Source organism: Solanum stenotomum, chromosome 5, assembly GCF_019186545.1.
Source record: "Solanum stenotomum isolate F172 chromosome 5, ASM1918654v1, whole genome shotgun sequence".
In the NCBI taxonomy this organism is placed as follows: Eukaryota; Viridiplantae; Streptophyta; class Magnoliopsida; order Solanales; family Solanaceae; genus Solanum; species Solanum stenotomum.
Genome location: NC_064286.1, coordinates 11754415 through 11780163, shown reverse-complemented (window position 1 = coordinate 11780163; position 25749 = coordinate 11754415). Strand labels below are relative to the sequence as shown.

Genomic DNA, 25749 nt, shown 5'->3' with positions numbered 1-25749 from the left:
TTCTGACACTAATGATGATTCAGTCTCATTCATCACCACCACTCCTTCTGTGGAATCCATTAGTAGAACTCATAATCGTGCAAGTCTATGCATATCTTTTGCAAAATCTTTCTTATCTTCCTCAACATGGGCGGTACTACCCATAGACAACTTGCTTAAGGCATCAGCAACAACATTAGCCTTACTTGAGCTTAAGCTCTTTCTGACTAAACACATACTGAAGGCTCTTATGATCGGTGAACACATCCGCATGCACACCATAAAGATAATGATGTCATATTTTCAAAGCAAATACTACGGCAACCAACTCTAAGTCATGTGTTGGGTAGTTCTTCTCATGAACTTTCAACTGTCTGGAGGCATACACAACCCAAGCCAACTCTAGATGCATCACAACACACCACAAAACCTTGAGTACCTTCCGGTAAGGTCAAAACTGGGGCAATAGTTAACCTTTTTTTAAATTCCTGAAAGCTTTTCTCACAAGCTTTAGACCATTGAAACTTCATTGTCTTCTGAGTCAACTTGGTCAAAGGAGATGAAATAGACGAGAACCCTTCGACAAACCTTCTATAATAGTCAGCCAACCCCAAGAAACTCCTAATATCCGTTGGAGATGTGGGTTTAGGCCAGTTCTGCACTGCCTCTATCTTTTGAGTGCACCTCTAATTCGATCATCGAAAACTATGTGGCCCAAGAATGCCACAGACTCAAGCCAATACTCACACTTAGAGAACTTGGCATACAACTTCCTATCTTTCAAAGTCTAAAGAACTATTCTAAGATGGCTAGAATGATTTTCTTCATTCCTTGAATAGATTAGTATGTCATCAATGAAGACTATAACAAACATATCTAAATAAGGTTTGAAGACTCTATTCATAAGGTATATGAATGCTGCTGGTGCATTAGTCAAACCGAACGACATGAACAGAAACTCATAATGACCTTAACGGGTCTTGAATGTTGTTTTTGGAATATCACATTCCCTTACTTTCAACTGCTCTTATAACTCTATCAACTATGTTGGTGCTATTCTATATGGCGAAATAAATATAGGACGAATATCTCGAAGACGGTCTATACCAAAGTCTATTTCTCTCTCACGAGGGACTTCGAATAAATCATCTTGAAAGACTTCTAGGAACTCTCTTACTATTGAAACTGACTCAATATGAGGTATCTCAACACTAGATTCATTAACTCGGACTAAGTGATAAACACACCCCTTAGAAACTAACTTTCTTGCCTTAATGTGAGTAATAAAATGACCCTTAGGCACATCTGAACTGTTTTTCCAGTCTAACACTGGCTCATTTGGAAACTGAAACTTTACAACTCAAGTTCTACTATCAACTGAGGCATAATAGGCATGAAGTAAGTCCATACCTAGAATGACATAAAAATATACTATGGTTCTCTTGTGATTGACGGAAATGGAACAACCACAATAAACTCTTTCTGCTAGAATAGAAACACCAACATGTCTGGAAACACTGAATGGTTCACTAAGTTGTTCAGGAATAACATCAAAATTCATAACAACATAAGGAATTACAAAAGGTAAACTCGTTCCTGGGTCTAGCAAAGCATAGACAGTAAAGTCAAAGATTGGATCATACCAGTGACAACATCTGGCGAATCCTTTTTCTCTTGGTGACTATTGATAGCATACAAGCGGTATGTTCCTCCACCAGTACCTAAAGTAGCTCCTCTAAGTGTAGCTCTGTCTGGTGAAGCAACTGAAGAAGACTGGGCTTTATTACCCTCTTTACCATTACTCTGCCTGTTCTCAAGACACTTCCTCATAAAATGACCGTTCTCACCACACTTGAAACAACCAGTGGAGCTATCACAACACATCCATGAGTGGTTCCTACCACACTTAGTACATGCAGCAGGCTTACTACCCCTTTGTGCAATACTGCCTTGAGAATAGGCAAGTTTAGCTCTGAAACTCTGGGAATTCTAACTATTGTACTCACCTTTGTTCTTAGGTGCAGGTGCACTAGCAGATGATGGGGGAAGGTCCCTTCTGTTTCTATTGGAAGTAAGACCGGTTCGCACTACTCTTTTGCTGCCTAAACTCGTTCCCTGATGTCTTAGCCTTCTTATTCTTAAACTCTTCTTTATCCTTCAGCTTATCCTCCTCAACTTGTTGTGAATGGATCATAAGCCTTGCTAGGTCCATATACCCTATCATTATAGCTGCATTGCCTTCCTTGCTCGACTGACAAGATAACCCAGCAACAAATAAACTCATCATGCTCCTCATGTCAGCAACAATCTCTGGAGCATAGCGGGAAATTTGTGTGAACTTCAGACAGTACTCATGAGCACTCATAGACTCTGGATTAAGGGTGAGAAACTCTCTTATCTTTGCCTCTCGCAACTCACGGGGAATGAAACGCCCCATGCGAGCACTCTCAAACACAACCCAATTCACTACTGGTGCATCCTCAGCCCTACTCTTTTTCCATTGGTCAAACCAGATTCTAGCAACACCCTTTATTTGGTATGCAACTAGTTCCACCCTCTCTGCATCAAAAACATGCATCACATCAAATATCTTTTTCAGCTCCTCAATGAAGTTCTCTGGATCCTCAGTGACACTTGAACTTGTGAAGCTTGGTGGGTTCATCCTTAAAAGGTCACGGTTCCTTGAAGTATCAGCCACTTCCTGTCGATTAGCTCTCTATCCAACTTGATAGGTCGCAACTTGACGTCACATCCGGATAGCTTCATGGAATTCAGCCTTGGTGACCTCTCCTTAGGGTTTCACTTCTATTGCATAAGGTACCCCTTGTTCCTCGACATTTCTCCTAGTAGGACGACCTCTGACTGCTCTTTATGGAGGCATGGTTATTTGGAAACACGTGCAAGCACGTATTAGAGGGAACTTTTTAGACATCAAACTCTAATGCACGAAATGAGTGTGAAAGAAGTGAGAAACTTTCCTAAATGTTGTAGCCTCCTAGTTATAGATATGGCGTGCTTCACACCGATAAATAAGACTCTACAGACACGGCTTCATAAACTTCTTAGTACTCTTGAACTCTGTGCTTTGATAACAAGTTTTTCACACTTCGAGCCTACACTCCGGACGTGGCTGGCACTCGAGAACCATTACTGGCCCTAAGTGAACCCTTGGCCTGGATTACTTACTCAGCGGAAGACTATATGCATTAAGAAAGGAATTCAAATGCTAAACAACTTAACTGTCTCAAACTGAACTCATAATGTTTTGAAAATAAACATTTAACTTAGACAAAATGGCAACTCAAATTTGAACATAAGTGAATAAGGAAATGATGACGAATGAACTAACATCTGACTGACTATGTATGAAGCCACTAAAACAACTGAGATGGATGTTGGGACAGGCCCACGACATCCTAATGAACTATCTAATATTGAAAGTAAACAAAAGGGATCCTCCGGAATGTAAAGAGGCTCACCAATAGACTCTAAACTACTCAGAGGATGAACGATGCTCTCTGATACTAGTTACCTGTGTTTGCATCATCATACGATGCAGGCCAACTGGCATCAGTACATTGAATGTACGAGTATGCGAGTTGGAATGCTAAAAAAAATATAGGCTTGAAAATAATCTAAAAGGAACTGAAGAACTTAACTGGATCCACTCAACTCAACATAACTGAACTCATTTCAATATAAAGCAGTTCAAAACAAGTGTAGTATAAAGAAAAGTTGTTTAAAACATAAGGTCAACTCTCTGTGTATGGAAAGATACAAATAACCCTGAGATGTATGTAGAAATACAAACAAACTGATGTATATAAAAATACAAAGTACTACTGTGGGAGTTTCTCTAACCGACAACCATCACATAAGAGTTATTGTGATGATACAACAATTTCATTCATGCTGCCAGTGCATCCTAAACTCTGCCAGGGGTATAGGACCTAAATTACTAAGTGGATACACTAGTCTATGCGAAAAGTATTCATCTAAAAAGTATGACCCTTTTCTACCCATGATGGCTACATGGTTTATGGAGACGTGAGTTATCTGAACTCAAGCTCGTCCCCATATCGGTGCTCAATACTACTCCCAAAATATGATACTAACTCTTTATGTTTAAAACATACTTCTTTCTGTGATTTAAGATAATTGTTCAAAACTTAGCTCAAAAGATATCTTGGAAATCAAAGTTTCCCCTCTTGTTTAATTATGAATCATTTACTCTTTAGCTCAAAGTCTCATTGGAAATCAAGGTTTTCCTTTCTTGTTCAAATGTGAAAACATTTTAAACCCTTTGGAAATACATATTCCCCATTTACTTTTGAAGAAATGAACTTCAAGCTTTACTCTACACTCTTTACTCAATTCATAACTTAAGTCTTAAAACAAAGTTAAAACGTTTGTAAAAGACTTTTAAAAAAAGAAACTCTATGAACTTCTCTTAACTTAACTCTTGACTTCTTGACTTGTCTTGACTTGTCTTGTCTTGACTCCTAACTTATCCTTAAATTGAATTATGGATTCAAGGATCGTAATTTTTGATAGGAAAGATCGCGTGATGTTTAGGAATAAATTTAGATAGCTAAACATAAGAAAAAGACAAAAAATCAATATTTGAGGGCGGGTCCGCGACGCGGAGACATATTTAATTTTTAGTTTGGAAATTGACTTCTGAGGCAGAAGGCTCCGTGAAACGAAATTTCCAAAACTGGGAAGCAGCTCCGCGACGCGCCACTGATGTCGAATTTCGTCCGATGAAATCTCTTCTTCATTTTTCGGCTCTAAACTTTGTAGGTTCTTTTACCCAATACTTAGAATCGATTAAATGTTCAAAGTACATCAGATTCTACTCAAAATCGAACCTAAAATCACAGATTTGGATCAAATAACTCTTCAACGAAACAAGAATCTAATGAAACTTCAACAAACCTATTCAAGAACTCAATTTCTAAGATTCCAAGAACCTAAATTCGCTGAAATAAATCATGATTGGCGTGTGGGAGAATTAACCCAACCCTATGTGATCTCACATACCTTGTAGGGACCACCCCCGACGAAATCCACAAGCCAAACTCGACAATCTTGACGAATGTTGAACGTTTTTCTCCTTTCTCCTCTTTTCTCCTCTTCTTTTCTCTTCTCTCAAAACCCTAACTTTTTTTCCAAAAGCGTAAACTGACTAGGTTCAGTTTAGACCCCTAAATTATAAATATAACAAGATTTGCGACAATATAATTAGAGAACATGGGACACTCCCAAAATTGAATTTGAGAAATAGCCACTTAATTTGTTTTTGATTTAATTTTTAGGGTTAGGGTTAGAAAAAGTTAATAAGTGGGGTTGGGTTGTGCGGTCATGGACCTTTTCATCACTTTAAAAACTTGGGCAATAAAACTACAAGTATGTAAAATATCATTTTAATCCCAACACTTCAACATTAAATAAATTCATCCCTCCAAAAAATTAAATTACAATCCCAAGGAATATAAAAAAAATGTTAGTATAGGCATTTTAATATTATATTATTTTACTTCTTTGAATCGCCACATTAACAATTTCTTTTTTGATTGTTGGAGTAACTAGCAGCATTGTTGCACTGTATAGCATTGGTGCCTAATTACTCAATGGTAAATTAATGACCAGAGGCATTATGTCATATTGCTTTAGGAACGTTGCAAGGAACATTGGCAATGAAACATTGGCAATGGTCATATAGTAACATCTGCACGTTAATGCATTTGTTGCCCTTCACCATTACTTCTCCATTATTCTGCCTCCATTATTCCTTGTAACCTAATTAATTGCTAGGCCATTTATCTTTTCTATTTAATATACCATTATGTTCCTATCAATTGGTAGGAAGACTTCCTCAACTATAAATAGTGGTAGTCTTAATTTATTTTATAGACAAGAAAATATAGAGTGCATGAAGTCTGTCAAAAAGAGAGTTCTTATTAGTTGAAGGGAGGTGTTTTTTTTTGTGGTGCTTTGTAGTCAACTCTTTTCCAGAATTGTTGAGTTATATTTTGTGATTAGGCTGTAATATCCTTGAAAGAACAAAAGAAGAAGGACTACTGCTGGACCAGTGAAAAACATCTACTGTAATGGGTTTGAATATCCTTAAAGATAACGAGATATCCGAACCTCAGCCAGAAGATATTTTTATTTTTATTTTTTATTTTTCAATTGTAATATTGTAATTCTGTTATTTTGTGGGTTTTACACTAACAATTTTAAGGAGATTCATAATGGCTATAATTGAATAAACCACAGATGTCAAGATGGGAGACCTTAACAAACTATTTCGATTCAATGGTAACCATTTCAAGATATGAGAGGGTAAAGTACTTTTCTACTTAAGTCTTCTCAATGTTTCTTATGTGTTAACTGAGAAGAATCTTAATAAAGTAGAGATCACCTCTATGAATGATGATGAAACTATTTCTCATCAACATAAAGTGGAAAAGTACGATGGTGATTTCTACAAGTGTCGGTATTATATTCTTAATTGTCTATCTGATAATTTTTATGATTATTATGATAGCACTTACTCTAGTTCAAAGAAAGTTTGGAAAATATTGCAGAGTAAGTATGATGCCGAAGAGGCAGGAGCGAAAAAATATACGGCTAGTAGATTTTTTCGTTTCCAAATGGTGGATAACAAATCAGCGGTAGACCAAGGTCAAGACTTTATAATGATTGTTGGAGAGATAAGCTCCGAGGAGGTCAAAATTGGAGATAACCTTATTGTTTGTTGCATAGTAGATAAACTTCCACCTTCTTGGAAGGAATTTCAAAAACTATGCGCCACAAACAAAAGGAAACCTCTCTTGAGACGTTGATAGTGAAAATCCGTATGCAAGAAGAGGAAAGGGGCCAAGATGCACTTTTACAATAAAAGAGAGCAACAACATGACCAAGGAAAATTTAATTACTTCAAATAATGCTACTCCTGAAACACACTAAAATACTTCTTTAAAGCCTAAGAAGAAAAATTTAAAAAAAAACAATGGTAGTCCTCCCAAGAAAAATAATGGAGAAAATAACCAAGCACAAAATCAACCAGTTCAAGATAAGGGACCGTGCTTTGTTTATGACAAGAGTGGGCATATTGCTCGATTTTGCAAATTCCGGAAACGTGGTCCTAACCCTCAGGGAAACATTACCGAAGAACATTTTGTGCCAGTGATTAGCGACACAAACATGGTTGAGAATGTTGATGGCTGGTGGACTGATTTTGGTGCAAACCATCATGTCTGTTATGACAAAGATTGGTTTAAAAAATATACTCATTTTGAGAAGCCCAAAACCATCATTCTCAGTGATTCTCATACAACTCAAGTGCTTGGAACGAGAGATGTCGAATTGTTTTTTACTTCTGAAAGGGTATTAAATTTGAAATTTGTCCTCTATACTCCTTCCATAAGGAAAAATTTGATGTTTAATTTTCATCTTAATAAAGCAGGCTTTAAACAGATTATTGAACGTGATAAATAAGTAATTGTGAAGAAGGGTATGTTTGTGGGAAAGGGGTATGCTTGTGATGGGATGTTTAAACTAAATGTTGAAAAGAAAAAAATTTCTACTTCTATTTATATGATTTCTTCTACCAATTTTAGGCATTCTCGTTTGTGTCATATTAATGATCATTATGTTGAAATCATGAATAGTTTAGAATTGATCGCAATGGTTAAAAAGATTGCTGAAAAGTGCGAGGCTTGTAGCAAAGTCAAAATCACTAAACTGCCTCATTTTCAAGTTGAAAGAAAAATTGATTTGTTAGAACTAGTTCATACTGATATTTGTGAACTTGGGGGAATTTTAAATCATGGAGGTAATAGGCATTTTATCACTTTCATTGATGATTTTTCTAAGTTAACATATGTTTACTTGATGAAAAATAAAAGTGATGCTTTTGAAATTTAAAAACTTATCTCCATGAGGTTGAAAATCGGTTTGGAAGAAAAATAAAAAGAATTAGAAGTGATAGAAGTTGTGAATATGAGCCAAATAAGTTTAATTCTTTTGTTAGATCATTGTGAATAATTCATGAAACTACTTCTCATTATTCTCCTTCATCTAATGGTGTAGCATAAAGGAAAAATAGAACTCTGGTTGAATTGACTAAAGTCATGCTTATTGAGTCGCATGCACCTTTAAATTTATGGGGTGAAGCTATTTTGACGGCTTGTTATGTGTTGAATTGTGTGCATCATAAAAAGTCTAAATTTACACCTTTTGAATTGTGGAAAGGTCACAATCCAAGTTTGGGATATTTAAGAGTTTGGGGTTGTCTAGCCTTTGTGAGGCAAATGGATCCCAAGATTACAAAGTTGGGTAAGAAAGTTACTACTTGTGCTTTTCTTGGTTATGCTTCAAATATTACAGTCTATAGATTTTTTAATCTTGAAGATAATGTTATAATTGAATCAGGTGATGCTATTTTTCATGAAAATATATTCACTTTTGATTCTAAAAATAGCGGGGATCAAAGAATTGAACAAAATATTTTGTCACTACCTAGTTCCTACTTCTACTTTAAAAAATAAAAAAAATATGATTTTGAGTTAAGAATAAGTAAAAGATCTAGAGAAGAAAATTATTTTGGTCCTAATTTTTTTGTGTTTAATGTTGGAGATAAACCTCTCACTTCGAAATAAGCATTATCTTCTCATGATTTTATTTTTTGGAAAGAAGTTGTAAATGATGAAACGGAATTACTGATTTCTAATAAAACTTGGAAATAAGTTGATTTACCATCAGGTCGTAAAACAATTGGTTGCAATTGGGTCTTAAAAAAAGTTAAAACAGGATGGATCTATCGATAAATATAAGGCTAGACTAGTTGCAAAAGGTTTTAAACAACTAGAAGGCCTAGAATTTTTTGATAATTTTTCACCGGTAACAAGAATTACATTCATAAGATTTTTAATTGTTATGGCTGCAATTTTTTTTTTTGCAAATTCATCAAATAGATGTAAAAACTACTTTTCTAAATGGAGACCTATATGAGAAAGTTTATATGGATCAACCCGAGTACTTTGTTGAAGCAGGCCAAGAAAGCAAAGTATGTAAACTTACTAAATCCCTATATGGCTTGAAATAGGCACAAAATCAATGGTGTGGAAAGTTTGATTCTTGCATGATTGAAAATGGTTTTAAAACAAATGAGTGTCATAAGTGAATATACCATAAATCTTTAAGTAATCCATATGTGATTATTTCCCTATATGTTGATGGTTTATTGATCTTTGGCTCTAACATGAATGTTATTGATGAAGCTAAAAATATTCTTAGAAGCTAATTTGATATGAAAATATTTTGGTGAGACAAATTATATTCTTGGAATAAAAATTACAAGATCATGTGAGGGAATTTCCTTGACCAGTCACATTATGTTGAGAAAATTTTGAAAAAAATATATCTTTCTTGATTGCAAGCATGTTGTAACTCTTTTTTATTCAAGTGTTCTCTTATTTCCTGTTGAAAGTGAAAATGATGTGATCAATCAAAAGGAATATGCTAGCATAATTGGAAGTTTGAGATATCTGACTGATTGCACTAGGCTTGATATTGCATATGGAGTAGGAGTACTTTGCAGGTTTAGCTAGGTAATGAACATTGACATACTATAACAAGAGTTATGAGATATTTAATTGGAACAAAAAATGTGGTTTGTTCTATAAAAAGTATCATGTTGTACTTGAAGCCTTTTATGATGTAGATTGGAACACTTTATCATGTGATTCTGGTTCTACCACTGGTTATGTCTTTACTTTAGGTGGTGGTGCTATTTGTTGCAGATCAAAAAACCAAACTATAATTGTTAACTCTACCATGGAGGTTGAACTAATTGCTTTAGCTTCAGCTAGTGAGGAAGCGAATTGGTTAAGAGATTTATTATTTAAAATACCTTATTTTGAAAAATCAATTCCTCCCATTTTAATTCATTGTGATAGCACCACTGCAATTAGTAGAGTTCAAAACCGTCATTACAACGGTAAATCCATACCTATAAAAAGAAAACACAGTAATGTAAGATCCTATTTGACAAATGGTACCATTAATGTTGATTATGTCAAATTTTGTGATAATCTTGCAGATCCTCTTACTAAGGTCTTAACGAGAGAAAAGGTCTGGAGCACATCAAGGGGGTTGGGATTGAAACCTACAGATCCTTGAGTCCTATATGTGGAAACCCAACCTGCGGACTAGAGATCATATAACCAGGTTCAAAGGAAAAAACTAATTATATGATAACTTGTTGTGAAAAATGCACTATTTTTTATTCTCTCCCTATGATGTGAGTGCAGTGTTTCTTGTATTAATTTATGAAGGTTGAGTTTAGAAAACACTTAGATGAAAATTTGTAGCCCGTATTGGTGGAGTGTTAAACTTATAAGAGCACTTTCAACAGATTTTACCTATGTGAGTGTGGAAGTAGGTCGCTTCCAATGAGAATTGGGCATATTCACACAAGCACTCATGAAATTGCGATAGCACAGATCCGTAACGTGTTGGCTTTTAAAGCTCATGTCAACACCTTCATTATTGTGTGTTACTAGTGATATTTTATTTCCCTTAAGTAGTTATAGTTCAAGTTTGAGACCACTACAACGCTGGAGTAAAAGTTATTGTTTCACTAAGTGGAGGTTCAATGCAGATCAAACCTTTATTATGCATAATAGTCTTCCTTATGCTAATATAATCTCTTTCCTAATATTTAAATGAGTGGGGGATTGTTAGTGTACGCCTTTTAGTATTATTTTATTTTACTTCTATAAATTGCCACATTAACAATTTCTTTTTTGATTATTGGAGTAACTAGCAGCTTTGTTGCATTGTATAGCATTGGTGCCTAATTACTCAATGGTCAATTAATTACCAGAGGCATTAGTGCATATTGATATGTGAACAATGGTCATATAGTAACATCTGCATGTTAGTTCATTTGTTGCCCTTCACCATTACTTCTCCATTATTCTTCCTCCATTATTCCTTGTAACCTATGTAACTCCTAAGCCATTTATCTTTTCTATTTAGTACACCATTATCTTCCTATTAATTGGTAAGAAGAACTCCTTAACTATAAATATTGGTAGTCTTCATTTGTTTTATACACAAGAAAATATATAGTGCATAAAGTTTGTCAAAAAGAGAGTTGTTATTAGTTGAAGGGAGGTGTTTTTTTTTTGGAGGTTTGGACTCAACTCTTGTCCAGAGTTGTTGAGTTATGTTTTGTGATTAGGCTGTTGTATCTTGGAGGGGACAAGTCATGAAGGACTATTGCTGAACTGGTGAAAAACATTTGATGTAGTGGGCTTGAATCTCCTTAAAGAGAGCGAGTTAACTTGCCTCAGCCAGATGAGATTTCTATTTATTCATATTATTTTTCAATTGTTATCTTTTAATTCTGTTATTTTGTTATTGTTTCACTAACAAAAAATATTTAATAATATTGGGTAAACATTTTTTGAGAAAACCTCAAAACGTTCTCAAAGAACTCTTCGTCTTCTATAAACCTGCTTTATCGAAATCATCAACCTCCATAAAACTGATCATTCTCTAACAAAACATCCATCTTTCATTATTGAAAACAAAAAGAAAAGTGAGATTCTATAATCGTTTTTGAAAGACGAAGTGGAGTGTGTCTGTTTTTCATCAATCTTCTTTTCCAAGTTCAGATGAATCTTTTTCGATCTTCCTCCCCAAGTTCAGTTGGATCTTTTTCAATATTCTTCCTCTCAAGTAAGTTTAATCGTGTTTTCAATAAGTTTTAGCTTATTTGATTTATTTATTGCGATAGTGTAGCAAAGTTTAGATATTTTCTTAATGCTCTGAAAATCTCACCCGTTTTATTTCATGCTTTTTATTCGGGATAATTACTGATGTTTTTCTTTGGATAATGTGTAAAAAAATTTGAATTCTAATGTTTATCTGGCCTATCGATCTGAATGTTTTTACTGTATTTTGATCGACTTTAATGGTGTTTATGTCAATGGCATTATCAAGTTTTGTTGGAACTGCTACTTGTCTTGCATATTTTTTTAGAATTACTCTACTTATGTTAATAGACTAGTGGTCGATATTTTGATATGAAAATTATGTTTTTGTAAATAGTACAGTATGGCCAAAACTAGAGGCGATATCATTAAACAATCTTCTCCTAAGACATCTAAAAATAAGGAAAGAAAGGCTGAAGAAGTTTCCAGATCTTAAAAAAGAAAAAAATTATAGTTGAAGAAGCTAAGTCTAACTCAGATTCTGATATATTGATAGAGATTGAGAACTTCGAGGACACTAGTGCACAGGCTACTTGTGATAATTTTGTTTTGGGTGGACAAGATAATATACTGAGTAATTGTAAAGATGATAATTTGTGTGAGCGTGTTGCATCCCTTGAACAATAAATGACGGAAGTTGTTGCTTTTATACGTGTTGAGAAATTAAGGAGAAGTTGAAAGAGAATGTAGAAGAAGGCTTGGCAGCAGATGGAAAAGGAGGCAGTGATCAAAATTCAGTGGACATGATGGGTATTGTTATGCATCTCAATGGTGATGAGTAAGGCATTTGTGATTATTCGTTTTTTAAGATAATTGGTTTTTTAAGTGCGTTCTTAGACAATTGGTTTTTGAAATGGTTGGATTTTGGTGGTTGATTATTAGAACAGTTGGTGTTTGAGATAATTAGTTTTTGGTGGTTGATTATTAAGATAGTTGGTTTTGGTATGATTTGTTTTTGGTGGTTGATTTTTAAGACAATTGGTTTTGAGATAGTTGGTTTTTGAAGTACCTTTTAAGAAAATTGGTTCTTGAAGTAGTTGATTTCTTGTCACAACCCAGGGGTACCCTCAAGATGTAACATGGTGTATAGGACCCCGAGGAACCTCATACAAGCCACTTAGCATTCATAACATGAGAAATAGAACAATAGAAGTAAAACAACATTTCAATTCCAATAGTTTTATACAAAAAAGCGGAAGTCTAAAACACTTTGTCTCAATAGCCATCTAATACAATAGAATTTGGCCTAGCCCACACATCATGTCCAAAACTAGGAATACAAAATAAGAACTAAGAACAATCAAAATTCACCCTCAAAGCATGAGGACTCACCAAAGCTTGGGAACCTCAAAATCAACCACTAGCTTATGAGGTGTGCAACTATTTTGGCACAAATTTTGAGGGGGAACCCAAATGTTCATACCTTTTATGACTAACTTTTGAGGTGTGCAACCATTTTGGCACCATTTGAGACTTAACTATTTGTTGTCAACCTTGTTGAAACCTCTTGAGCCAAATTATCCCTGGGTTCCCTCACCCATAAAACCCTTTCCTAAGCATTGATTTTTTAAAATAGTCAACTTAAGACAAACACCTAAGTTGGGGGTGTGGAAAGGAAGGAGGAAAGAAAGTCAAGCAAAAGGTGAAGAAAGAAAAGTGAGACTGAACTTTTAGGTTTGTGACAAAATGAATGAACCCCTCTCTAAAAAAAAAAAGAGGGATAGAGAAAAATCTTAAAAATTAAAATAAAAAAAGAAAGTGTGATGAAATAAAAGGGGCATCTAACAAATATAGTGAAAAGTTAAGGTTTGAGTTTCCAAGTGAAAAGAATGAAAAGAACTTGAAAAGAGGTGAAAATGAGTACAACAATGCTTTGAAAATGTGAAGTCACTAAGCCAAATTGACCATACATTTACCCTCAACCCCGTTACAAGCCTAAAAAATCCCTTGTGATCTTGCATAAACTAGGTTGTCTGATGATTGGAAAATATGGACAAACCTATGGGACGAAGCTTACATGTTTTTTTCTTTTAGAGAGTGAGAATTGTATTGATTCCTAACTTTTTTTTATTGATATGCTTTATAAGATTACACAATCACTTTTTATCTGAGTCCACTTAAATGCTTTTGTTGAAGCATGATATTGCATTATTGGAGAGCATGAGTGAGCTTGATCTTGTATTGATCCCGATTAGTCATCATTTAATGCTTATTGATCATGATTGAGTCATTGCATATGCTCTTTAGTAGTCTTGTCGTGACATTTGCATGTTAACCCTCGTTGGGAACTATAGTAGACACACTTGTAGAACTAATTGTGTTCTTGATTTACTTGAGGACAAGAAAAAGTTTAAGTTGGGGTTGTTGATGAGTGGTAGATTTACACTCATTTGAGGACTTTCTAGTTCAACAATTACTATTATCAATGCCTATTGATATCCTATTCTAAATATATTTTGATATTTTATAGTTAATTGAAGCTAAAGGACAAGGTAGGGATGAACAGATGAAAAAGTGGCCCAAAGCATTTGAAGAGTACAAATTCCTAGTTAGGGTTGCCTAACAAAAAGGGTGGATCGCCCAAATGGCCTAAATTTGCCCAAGTTAATAGTGTTAAAAGTTGAAAAGACTCAAGGAAGGTTGGTGGACTAAAAACATTAATGGTGATTCGCGAAAGTGAATGGGAGAAATAGGAATTCATTGCCGAAAGTGACAAATTTCTTAGTGTAAATAAAAGTTGAAATGGCAAACAAGGTGGTGATTGGGGACCACCGAATGTGAAGGGCTGACTCGATTGAGTTCACCAACTAAGGTTCAGACCCTTGAAACCTGAAGAAAAAGAAGGCAAGCTCAAGATCAAATGAAAATCCATTGTATGAGTAAAGTGAGCCCGACTAATGTTACCGAATAAGTCACAGGTGCAATATTGGGAAAATTTTGGGGAAACTATAAATAGTAAGAAAGACAGAGAAAATGGATTCATAGTTTGTATCATATTTTTGTATGAGATTTTGGAGAACTAGTTTTTTAACCTTTGAAGAAACATTCTTAGTTTTTGGTTTTTAAAATACACCCTTGAATGGGTAATTGAGAGTTGAAATCGAAGTTGTTGATTCATCCATGATTTCTATCATGATGTGTGGCTAAAATCTCAACTCTACGGGTGTAATTATGGTGTTGGGTGTTGATTTAATGTAGTTAATATTGTGTTTTTCTCAATTTTATGGCTATACATTCATTGCTTTGAGCTAATTAGCATGACGTTAATTCATGGGTTTAGGTTGCAAACTTAATCATATTATCGATTTTCGATCGATGCTCGAAATAGATCATTTGAATGAATAATTAGTTCAATGCGTACAATTTAAGTTTGATTTATATAGCTTGTTCGAAAGAGAGTTTATGGCTCATCTCTAATTGCACAAATCTACTCGAAAGAAAGATTTATGTAAGGTAATAGGTTGATTTGTAATTCACATAGATGAGATCGAAAAGGGGTTCTATGATATGGTTCTATGAGATCAAAAGAAAGTTAGTGTTATTGAAAATTACCCAGCCTATCAATGATTATATGGCACTATTGAGCAACACAAGTACCCCAACGTGACATTCGTACCAATCCATGCCGCCCTAGATTATTCCTTACTTGCTTTAATTTCTAGTTTTAGTTTAGTTTTGATACTTGATACTTCAAACCATTTTATTAAATTTGGTGGAATAATCCACTCTTTTGTTCTAAAGTGCTACAATGAATATTAGTATTCTTAATTTCCTAATTGAATTCTTATCCTTACACTATTCCTTGTGGAATTCAACCCGACTCTTTGTTAGGTATTTTTAATTAAAAATGAACGCTTAATCCTCTAATTGTTTTTAGGGTAATTTGAGCTTTATAAAAAATGGCGCCGCTGCCGGGGAATGGTAGCTAAGAATTCAATTAGTGAAGCTGCTTTGTAAGCTTATTGAGTTGTTGTTGATTGTTGTTTGGTGTTGTTGTACTTCCTATTTATCATATCATATCATATATTACTAAAAGTGGAAAGCTCCAAAGTGCAAAGTTGGATTTCCATTTTACCCCCACACTATATAAAAATATTATAAATTATATATATTAATTAATTATTAATTATTAATCCAACTCAAAAGTTATTTTTTATTTATCAATTATGAGTTATGTCTCTTCAATGGCTCAATCTCATTTTCCAACAACCATACAACTTCAACTATTTAAATCGTATATTATTTTATGTTTTCAAAGCATTATTCAGTAAGTTTTCCATATTAAATTGAATGTTTTATGTTTTCAAAGCATTTAGTTTATTTTCCATATTAAATTAAATATTTTTCAGTTTTCTAATCATTAAACTAATTGAATGGTATAACTAATACATAGACTCTTCAGATTTGGAATATGAATAATTATTTTCATTTTCTATATATATATATATTGTAAATTAAATACTTGTAATCCTTTTACAGTTTACTCTTGTATTTGCTTAGCCCTTCTGTTTGCTAATTACTAATTTTTATGTATTTTTCTTTGCTTCAGATCTTATCTTGCAATTGTGAATTATTCCCTTCTGCATCGCATCATCAGGTACATAATAGATATGAGAGTCATATAATTGGAATTGTGCTTAGTCATGAAGAAGGTAAACATACATTAGGTCAATTTATTAGGAGTCTTTTTAGTTTGTTAAGATGTGTCTCATCAGGAAATATAGAGAACTTGTATTGTTTGAGATCCATAAATTAGTAGTAAATACCAGAATGAAATGTGTCCAAATAGAGTGAAATGAATAATGAGAATGCATATGCCGACTCTAAGAAGCATGTAATTGAGGTATGGTTGTAATGGGATTAAAAAGAGTAATAGAAGTAGATGGATCGTTGTTGCCGATAAGTAACTGCTAACAAAATGATATACAAACCTTATGAGTTTTGTCATCTATACTATATTGTTACATGCTATAGGGTTTGACTAAATGATGACAGAAGCTTTCACTAGAAATCAAAGTAAAGCTTAATGTTGACCAAACAACATGATGTGAACTTACATGTATGGGTCCAGTAATCTCAAATTGAACTTTGGACTATCATCACGTATACACATAGCATATGCATAATCATAAAAAAGGATTGTGCCATTGTCTTTAGAAAGTTTCACCACTTTAGTCAGTTGCACCCCTGATGCTCCAAAATAATTATTTCAACCATTTGTATTAAGCTTTAGCTTGTTTGTGAATATGGATTGATTATGTTATATTTCGTAATACTATTATATTTAAACAATTTAGTTAATATTCTCATATAAAATTTACACATGAAGGATTCATAATCTTGAATAAAAAAAAAAGAAAGTTGTACATGCAATTATCTATTACAAATAAATATGATTCTTTTCAAGTGTACCGCGTGAAATTGACAACGATACATTATCCATCGTAAAGAAGACATATATTAATCAATATTTCTACAATATGAAATACAATTTTTTATTCGAAAAACAACATCTTGATATGTATGTAGATATAAGAAGGAGGAGACTATAGTTTACTAAAAACAAGACTAAAACTTTAACATATGAAACATTTACAAACATAATCAATGTTATTTATGTTTACCTATAAACTATTTGTTATTGAAATATTAAAAAAAACAAGGAAAGTGCCACACTGAGTATAAGATATATGAGAACTACATAAGAAAAGTGTTATATCAATTTAATTGACTGTTTATAGCTACAAACAATAACCCTTTCCTAAATTTGTCACTTATTACTCACATGTTTTACTATCATCTATATCATTTAAAAACTTTGTACTAATTAACATGGGCTACACGTGCAACGCACGTGTACAGAAACTAGTAGGTATAAACATGAGGGAGAATAGTAGTGACGACGCTAGTCACAATGGGTAAAATGATCAGTTGGTTGACTTGAATGGCATGCACATGAATATCGTTGAGATGAATGGAGCTATCAGATTACTTCCTACAACAAGGAAAGCAATGTACCAGAACAATGCTACAACTACTCCAAATGAGAGGAATGTTCGAGGGCTTAACTCAGAAGGATCCTCAACAACACCTTCAAAACTTTATGGATATTTGTGGGTTGTTCATCTTCAAGAATATCTCACAAGAATGTATTCGACTGCAATTATTAACGGGGGAACCTTCTAGATTATTGGCTGAGTTGCCGAATGATTCTATCACTTCTTGGGAGGAGTTAATTAAAGTATTCTTAGAGAGATTCATTCCTCCATTGAAAATGGTCAAACTTAGGGACAACATCTAAAACATTAAAAGAGTGGAAGGAAATATTGTAACACCTCAAAATTTAGAAATATAAAGAAGGTCAAAGAGGACTATTGGTTCAAGTCTACAAGACTAGTCTATGGTTCGTAGGAAGTTTTACGGTTCGGAGACCAATCTCATAGGAAGTAGGAAAGTGATTTGGAAATCAAGTCCAGTAACTGATTATACGATTGACCAACATGGTATGGAGAATGGACTACGGACCGTAGGAAGGTCCCATGGAAGGGTCCCAGACTTAGTTAAATTTTGAGTTGAAAATTGAGGTCTACAGATTGGTTCCACGGACCATAGAAATTTAACGGTCCATAGAAATGGGTCGTAGGCTTTTCCCAAGACGTAGGCCCCAGTTGTTCGACTTACAATTGACAGTATGGTCCGTACGAATTTCTATGGTCCATAGGTTGCAATCATAGGGTCAGCCGGTAGTTATTTTAAAAGTTTATTTAATACATTCCCTATTCACCAAATTTTATACTACATCGTCTTGCCTATGAATAAGCCCCTATGACTAATTTTACCCCTAAATCTACCCATTCTCCAAAAATTTCAAAAGTTCCTCTCCAAGGTTTTCTATCCAAGGCTCTTAAGGAATTTCTAGGGGTTTTCAAGTCTTCAATGTTTCTTCATTAATTGCTTGTGGGCTTTGAGATTGAGGTATGTAGGGAGTTCATCAATGGGTTCCATTCACCCATTGAGTCTCCAATGATTCTCCAGTTCCCCAATTAAATTTCCCAAAATTGGTAAGGTTTTTATTCAATTCCCTGTGAGTTCTATATGTATGGATTTAAATTGTTTGATTCCGATTGTATTATGATTATTTGAATTCAATTACATAGCTTTCCAATCAATTCCATATGAACCCATGCACTAATGATTTTTTTGACTATGAACCCAGATTGCTTGAATTTGAAGAAAACTATGAATTAATGAATGATGCTTGTATGAACGTATGCATGATTTATTTTCACGACCCAAAGTACACCTTACACGTGACATGGCGTACAAAACCTAAAGAGACCTTACACAAGCCACTTAGCATACATCATACAAGATAATAGAATTTAGAGAGTTCAAAAGATAGCATTTCATATTTCAAAAGAGCTTTTGAATCAAAAAAGAAGTCTAACACTTGTCTCAATAATCCATCTAATACATCATAATGAAAGTGATTGGGACGTAACCCATACATCACATACAAAGTCTGAAAAATAAAAATGGCATAAAGCTATAAACTGACATCGTCCTCGAAGTATGAGGACTCACCAAGTCTTCAAATCTCTAATGCAATCAAATAGCCATGAATGGGAGGATAAAAATCATCAGGCCCTGCATTAGTAAAACAATATAGGCACAAGTATGCATTAGTACTTGGAATATACTAAGTATGAGGGGAATGCAATAAAACATAAGACGTGATCATAATGGGAAATAATCGAAAAAAATGAAATGCATGACCAAGTTAAAACAAAGTAAAATTACTTAAGAAGATTCATAAATCATGAACATGGTCATTGCATCTTTAAATCACAAAAGGAAGATTCTTCAAACATGAGTAATTAACTTAGATTATTTTGGTGGGAAGTTTATCATATAACAACATAAAGACCATGCGAGCTATAATATGGAAACTAGTGTCTACCCCACAGCAAAAATGGGTGTCCTCACTTGTCAAGTTAAGAACCATAAATCTGAGCTAAAGTGGATCGACTAGTTAATGTATAACTAAGACAAATCATTCTATGGTGGCATATATTTATGGGATAAGGAGATTGCTACTAGAAACCCGACCTCAAGCTACGGGAGAGCGACCATCTCAATACGCTCTCAGAGCTAAGCATAAATCCCACAGAATAGTCATTAATATTATTCATTTTTATCTTCCATGGAAAAGTACAATTAAGATACTAATCCAAGTTATAAACATCATAGAGTAGCTCCTTAGACCACGCGTGAGAAAACCTTTCACCAACTATGATCTTTTCATAATAGCTATTTGAGACTCGTAGTCATTAACTTCATGCTAGAAGTGTCCTACTACTAACGAAAATAGTTTTGAAAGAGGGATATATAATCATTGATGGCATATTTGGATACCATACTAATCAAGACCCAATTAGGAAAATAGCCCAGAAAGCATTGAGGAAAAATCTAGATGTCATTTATGTCATGTGGCCAAGCTTCATAGAACATAGAAATGCCTTCATCTATAAGCTTACTTGAGTCATAAACATTGCTGTCATAAAAATATATTCATAGATTCAAGAATCTTCATAAATTTATGTAAGTTACGGTTCATAGTCAAAATTCACAGATCAATGCATGGGTTCACATGGAATAATTAAGTTCAACTCATCAAAAATAAGATCATAATAAAGAAACTAAATCCATACAAATAGATCCCACGAAGAATTGAGTGAAAACCTAATCAAGTCTTGGGAAATTGAATTGGAGAATTGAAGAAACTTTGGGGACTTAATGGGTGATTGAAACCCATTGATTAACTCCGTACGTACCTTGATTTAATCACTAAGAAATGATGAAGAAAGGATACTTGAAATTGAAGAACTCTAGCTTCTTTCTTGATCTAGAGAGAATATTTGTTTTTTCAAGAAAACATTGGAGAAACTTTAGGAAATTGAGCGAATGAATAAGTTAGGGGAAATTTCTAAGGATGAAGGGTATTTATAAGGTTTATATTTAGGGGTAAAATGACGTAGTATTGAGTTAGAATAATTAGGAAAAGACCCAGAAGATCTTAAAATAAAATTGTCGAGCCTCACCTATGATTTTAAAATATGGTCCATAGGTCCTACTACGGATCGTCTTGGTCGGCCGTAGGTAATATTCAAGGACATGAATTTGGACCATCCATGGACGGGAACCATGTACGGTTGTTAGGTATACCTACAAAACGTACATGGCCACCGTAGGTCCTAAAAATTTCCCCAAATTTTTTTGTTCATTTCATTGTTCCTATGGATGCCATCTACGGTAAGTATATGCTTCTACGAACTATAGGTAGGAGCCGTAGGTCACACTTGCAACCCAAAAACAACATTTTTTTCATTCCTTTAAATTCTTAGGTGTTACATTTATGAAAAGGGATTATTTATGATCTTGGTTGCTTTAAGATAAGCATCAATTAAGTTGTGAAAGGTTTTCTCACATTAAGGGATCATGGTTTGGTGAAAGGTTTTGTTACTCATGCATGATTCAAGATTTAAGGAGCTTTTCAATGATGTTTTAAGCTTGGATTAGTAACTTAATTGTGTTTTCCACAGATGATAATATGCTTATATTTATATGTTTAGCTTTGTGAGTTCTCATACTACGAGGACAGTGTAACCTTTATTGCTTTCTTATGTCTCTTAGGCTCGGATGTTGAACGTGGTGTACTAGTTACATTTCGACCACTCCTCTTGATGTAATAGATGGCTTGTCAAGACTATGTTAGCTTCCACTTTTAAATTCCAAACTCTTTTATTCGTATGAGACTCTTTGCTTTTATCTATTATATTGTGTATATGTCTGCAAAGTGGCTTGTGTAGGGTCTCTCAGTGTCTCACCCCCCATGTCTCGCCAAAGGTGTACTTTGGGTCGTAATAACTGACCATCGTGATTGTAGAGGTTAGAACTCTCAATCACAATGACCAAAAGAAGGTCAACTCAGTCAACTCTTCATTGCTATCGCAACCATGATGCATAAGGGATCAGGTCCTTGAAAACGTGACCAAGGGCCTTTGAACACTAAGGGTAAAATTACCTACACTAGCTGATGCACATTAACTGGTTTTGGCAAGTTTTTAATCTTCAGTGGAGTGTTTAGAATTTGTTCGGAACCCAGTGCACTCAAATGAGATATGCTACCCTACAAAATTCATTATTCCAGACTCAATGGAGTAGTGTAAACTTCCATACGAGGTCATATTAGTAAAAAGTGGGTCCCACACCCAAACTTTATTTTAAGCTAAAATCCACAGAGGGCTCGGAATCGGCTTGAGAGCCTCGGGATCTGCAGAAAGGTTGTTCTAAGCACAATTCAATATTTTAAAGCTAACCGTGCTGACGATATTTTTCATCCATGCCAATCATTCCACTATCCTAATATTACCCTTTCGAAGCTGATGAAACCGTCAAAATTGGATTCTAAGGTCGCCTTACAGAACCTTTGATCAAAATCAACCGTTCAAGGTTCAAAGAAACTCTGAAACACATAAATTCCTATAAAAACCAAAAGAACAATTATGGGACCAAAGTTTCAGTCCCCATAAGTCATAAATGACCTGAGTTCACTATAGGAACACTCTAAACGACGAGCAAAAGGCATAAACAAAGAAATGGCCTAGAGGGTCATTACAAAGAAATGGTGAGTACCCTTTTTTTAACCAGAAATGATATTATAATGGGTCTATAAAGGATAGGAAGAATCGTTCGATCATGTAAAAGGTTTTTAAGTGTGAGGTGGTGATCAAGAGTGAAATTATTCATTCAAACACCATAGCTTACCCCATGTTTTACCCACATTTTGAGTGTAGTCTAGTGAATATTCATGCGTTTAGTGATTATATGTTGTCATGAGTTAATAGATATGATTAGGTTGATTTTGGGCCAAAAATAGCAAGAAAAGACCCATACGATGGATTGGAACACAAAGAGCAATAATCCAAACTAAGATGAAGCAAGAATAGATGCAAGAAGGACTCAAAGATAGTCCTCACACCGTGCATGTACAGGAATTGAACTTTAGAGATTCAATAAAATGAGGTTGGATTTGAGAAATGGACCCTGCGATGTGAGGTAGTTCCTCTCACAATGAATCCCGCCTTCTAAGCACCTTATTTATTGGAATGGGTATGACCCAGACAATTTAGAGTCCAATCGAGATTAAGATTTTGACACTATTATAATATATATGTCTTTTGAAAACACATCTAGGGTTATGAAGTATTTCTAAGGGTTTGGAATTACTACAAGATATTAGAATTAATTGTTCTTAGTTTTCAGGTTTTACTTTCTAGTTTTGGTAGATTATTGTTGAATGAAAAAGATTATCTTGCTAGAGTTGCATTAATCAAAGGTTCATATTACTTTCTATTGTATTAATGCTATCTATTAGTTTAAATTACTATAGTTATTATTTACTACTAGTTATTAGTAAATAAACTCATAATTAGGGTTATCGAACTTAGAGTAGGGATGACGACAATAAATTATTTACAACAAATATATTTCTTATGAAGGGCTGATGATTGTGTATTAAGTTCCTTTCGCAATGGAAGTTTTCTTTAAATATTCGAGAACATTAAAAAGAACTTGGATCTATTCTAACTTGTTCGACAAAAGAAGTTAAGATTAGGAAAAATGATCATTACTAGGGATTTGGCACTACGTGCCAACCACCATCTAATAATTTAAGCTCCAGAGACGATAGTTTATCTGAGACTTTTGATGAACGGACAAATTTACTCGACACTCAAGTGAAATTGTTAGTTTTGCACAATAAACACACCTGAATAAATTGATAGTAAAATTTTGTTTTAGTTTCGTTATCTAATAATTATAACCGTAGTTCACATTTATTATTGACACAAATCCAACTTGTCAAAGTAGTTAGCAGATTCTCATAAAAAAGATCCAATTTTCCAATGATAGTTACTAATTTGAATCTCAACATTAAATTATATAAGAACTCTAGTACGCTCTCTAAGGGATTCGACCTCAACCTAGTTGGGTTACTATATTTATCAATCGACCATGTAAAAATAGAATTCTGAGTTCTAGTTCGTTTGATATTACTTTTTTAAAAAAAATTGATAATATTTGTTAAATATATATTTAAATTCAAAAGCACCATGTTTTGCCTATAAAGTTTGTTGTAACATCAATGATATACAAGGGTTGTTTCTTCAAAGAAACAAAGCAATGAAGCATAATGGATTATTGTTTGGTTAGTTAAAGGAAAAGGATTACCTGCGTCGTGCTTCCTCCGCCATTGTAACAACCCTTTCTATCTCAGCAATAATAGCTTCTGCCTGTGCGATTGCCGCTTCTGCTTCTGCAATTGTGTCTACAATTGCTTGTGCATTAAGCTCCTGTTGTGGCTGCCTTGGAATCTCTTCCGACTTCCAAACTTTGCTTTCTCCCATTCTGAATCGAAAACCCATCCTAAATTGAAAATACAACAAGATTTGCGACTACAAAATTAAAGAACAAGTTACAAGGGGTTTGATGGTTTGTTTACAACAAAGTTACATGAGATTAATTTGAGAAATAGCCACCTAATTTTTTGTTTATTTAATTTTTAGGTTTAGGGTTAGAAAGAGTGGAGTTGGGTGGTGGGGTCATGTACCTTTTCATCACTTTAAGAACTTTGGGGATAAAAATACAAGTATATAAAATATCATTTTCATCCCAACACTTCAACATTAAATAAATTCATCCCTCCAAATTATTAAATTACAATCCCAAGGGATATAAAAAAAATGTTAGTGTAGGAATTTTAATATTCTATTATTTTACTTCTTTGAATTGCCACATTAACAATTTCTTTTTTAATTGTTCGAGTAACTAGCTGCTTTGTTACAATGTATAGCATTGGTGCCTAATTACTCAATGGTCAATTAATCACAAGAGGCTTTATGGCATATTGCTTTAGGAACGTTGCAGTGAATGTTGGCAATGAAACGCTGGCAATGGTCATATAGTAACATCTACACGTTAGTGCATTTGTTGCCCTTCACCATTACTTCATCATTATTCCTTTTAACATATGTAACTCCTAGGCCATTTATCTTTTCTATTTAATATACCATTATCTTCCTATCAATTAGTAGGAAGACTTCCTCAACTAAAAGTAGTGGTAGTCTTCATTTGTTTTGTACACAAGAAAATATAGAGTGCATAAAGCTAAGTCTGTCAAAAAGAGAGTTCTTATTAGTTGAAGGGAGGTGTTTTTTTTGTGGAGCTTTGGACTAAACTCTTTTCTAGAGTTGTTGAGTTATATTTTGTGATTAGACTATTATATCCTTGAGGGGAGAAGTCAAAAATGACTATTGTTGGACCGGTGAAAAATATTTGTTGCAGTGGGCTTTAATCTCCTTAAAGAGAGCGAGCTATCCACGCCTCAGCCAAAAGAGATTTTTATTTCTTTATTTTATTTTTCAATTGTAATATTGTAATGTAATTTTTTCACTAACAATTTTAAGGAGATTCATAATGGCTACAATTGAAAAAACCGCAGATGTCAAGATGGGACACCTCAACAAGCCATTTCGGTTCAATGGTAATCATTTCAAAAGATAAAAGGGTAAAGTACTTTTCTAGTTAAGTTTTCTCAATGTTCTTATGTGTTAACTGAGAAGAATCCTAATAAAGTAGACATCACCTCTATGAATGATGATGAAACTATTTCTCATCTAGAGAAAGTGGAAAAGTACGATGGTGATTCCTATAAGTGTCGGTATTATATTATTAATTGTTTATCTTATAATTTCTATGATCATTGTGATAGAACTTACTCCAGTGCAAAGAAAATTTGGAAAATATTGCAGTGTAAGTATGATACCGAAGAGGCTGGAGTGAAAAAATATGCAGCTGGTAGATTTTTTCGTTCCCAAATGGTGGACAACAAATCAGTGGTAGACCAAGCTCAAGACTT

The 25749-nt window shown here is 34.1% G+C and overlaps 1 protein-coding gene across 1 annotated transcript; it reads right to left on the bottom strand.

The window, feature by feature from the left end:
* Positions 1-1464: 1464 nt before the first annotated feature.
* On the bottom strand, positions 1465-24238 carry LOC125863681 (uncharacterized). The gene is made up of 5 exons (XM_049543718.1): positions 24063-24238; positions 2398-2465; positions 2058-2289; positions 1623-1924; positions 1465-1508 (listed from the first exon to the last, which is right to left on the bottom strand). The coding sequence occupies exons 1-5, from the start codon at positions 24236-24238 to the stop codon at positions 1465-1467; spliced, it is 822 nt and encodes a 273-aa protein (XP_049399675.1).
* Positions 24239-25749: the final 1511 nt, after the last annotated feature.

Excerpts from the sequence above, each read along its gene's own strand:
- LOC125863681 (XM_049543718.1), bottom strand. The coding sequence starts at position 24,238 with ATGGGAGAAAGCAAAGTTTGGAAGTCGGAAGAGATTCCAAGGCAGCCA. Across the intron at positions 2,466-24,062 it reads GCGGAGGAAGCACGACGCAG|GGCTGAGGATGCACCAGTAG; the intron begins GTAATCCTTTTC and ends GAAAAAGAGTAG. Across the intron at positions 1,925-2,057 it reads CAAAAGAGTAGTGCGAACCG|TATTGCACAAAGGGGTAGTA; the intron begins GTCTTACTTCCA and ends TTCTCAAGGCAG.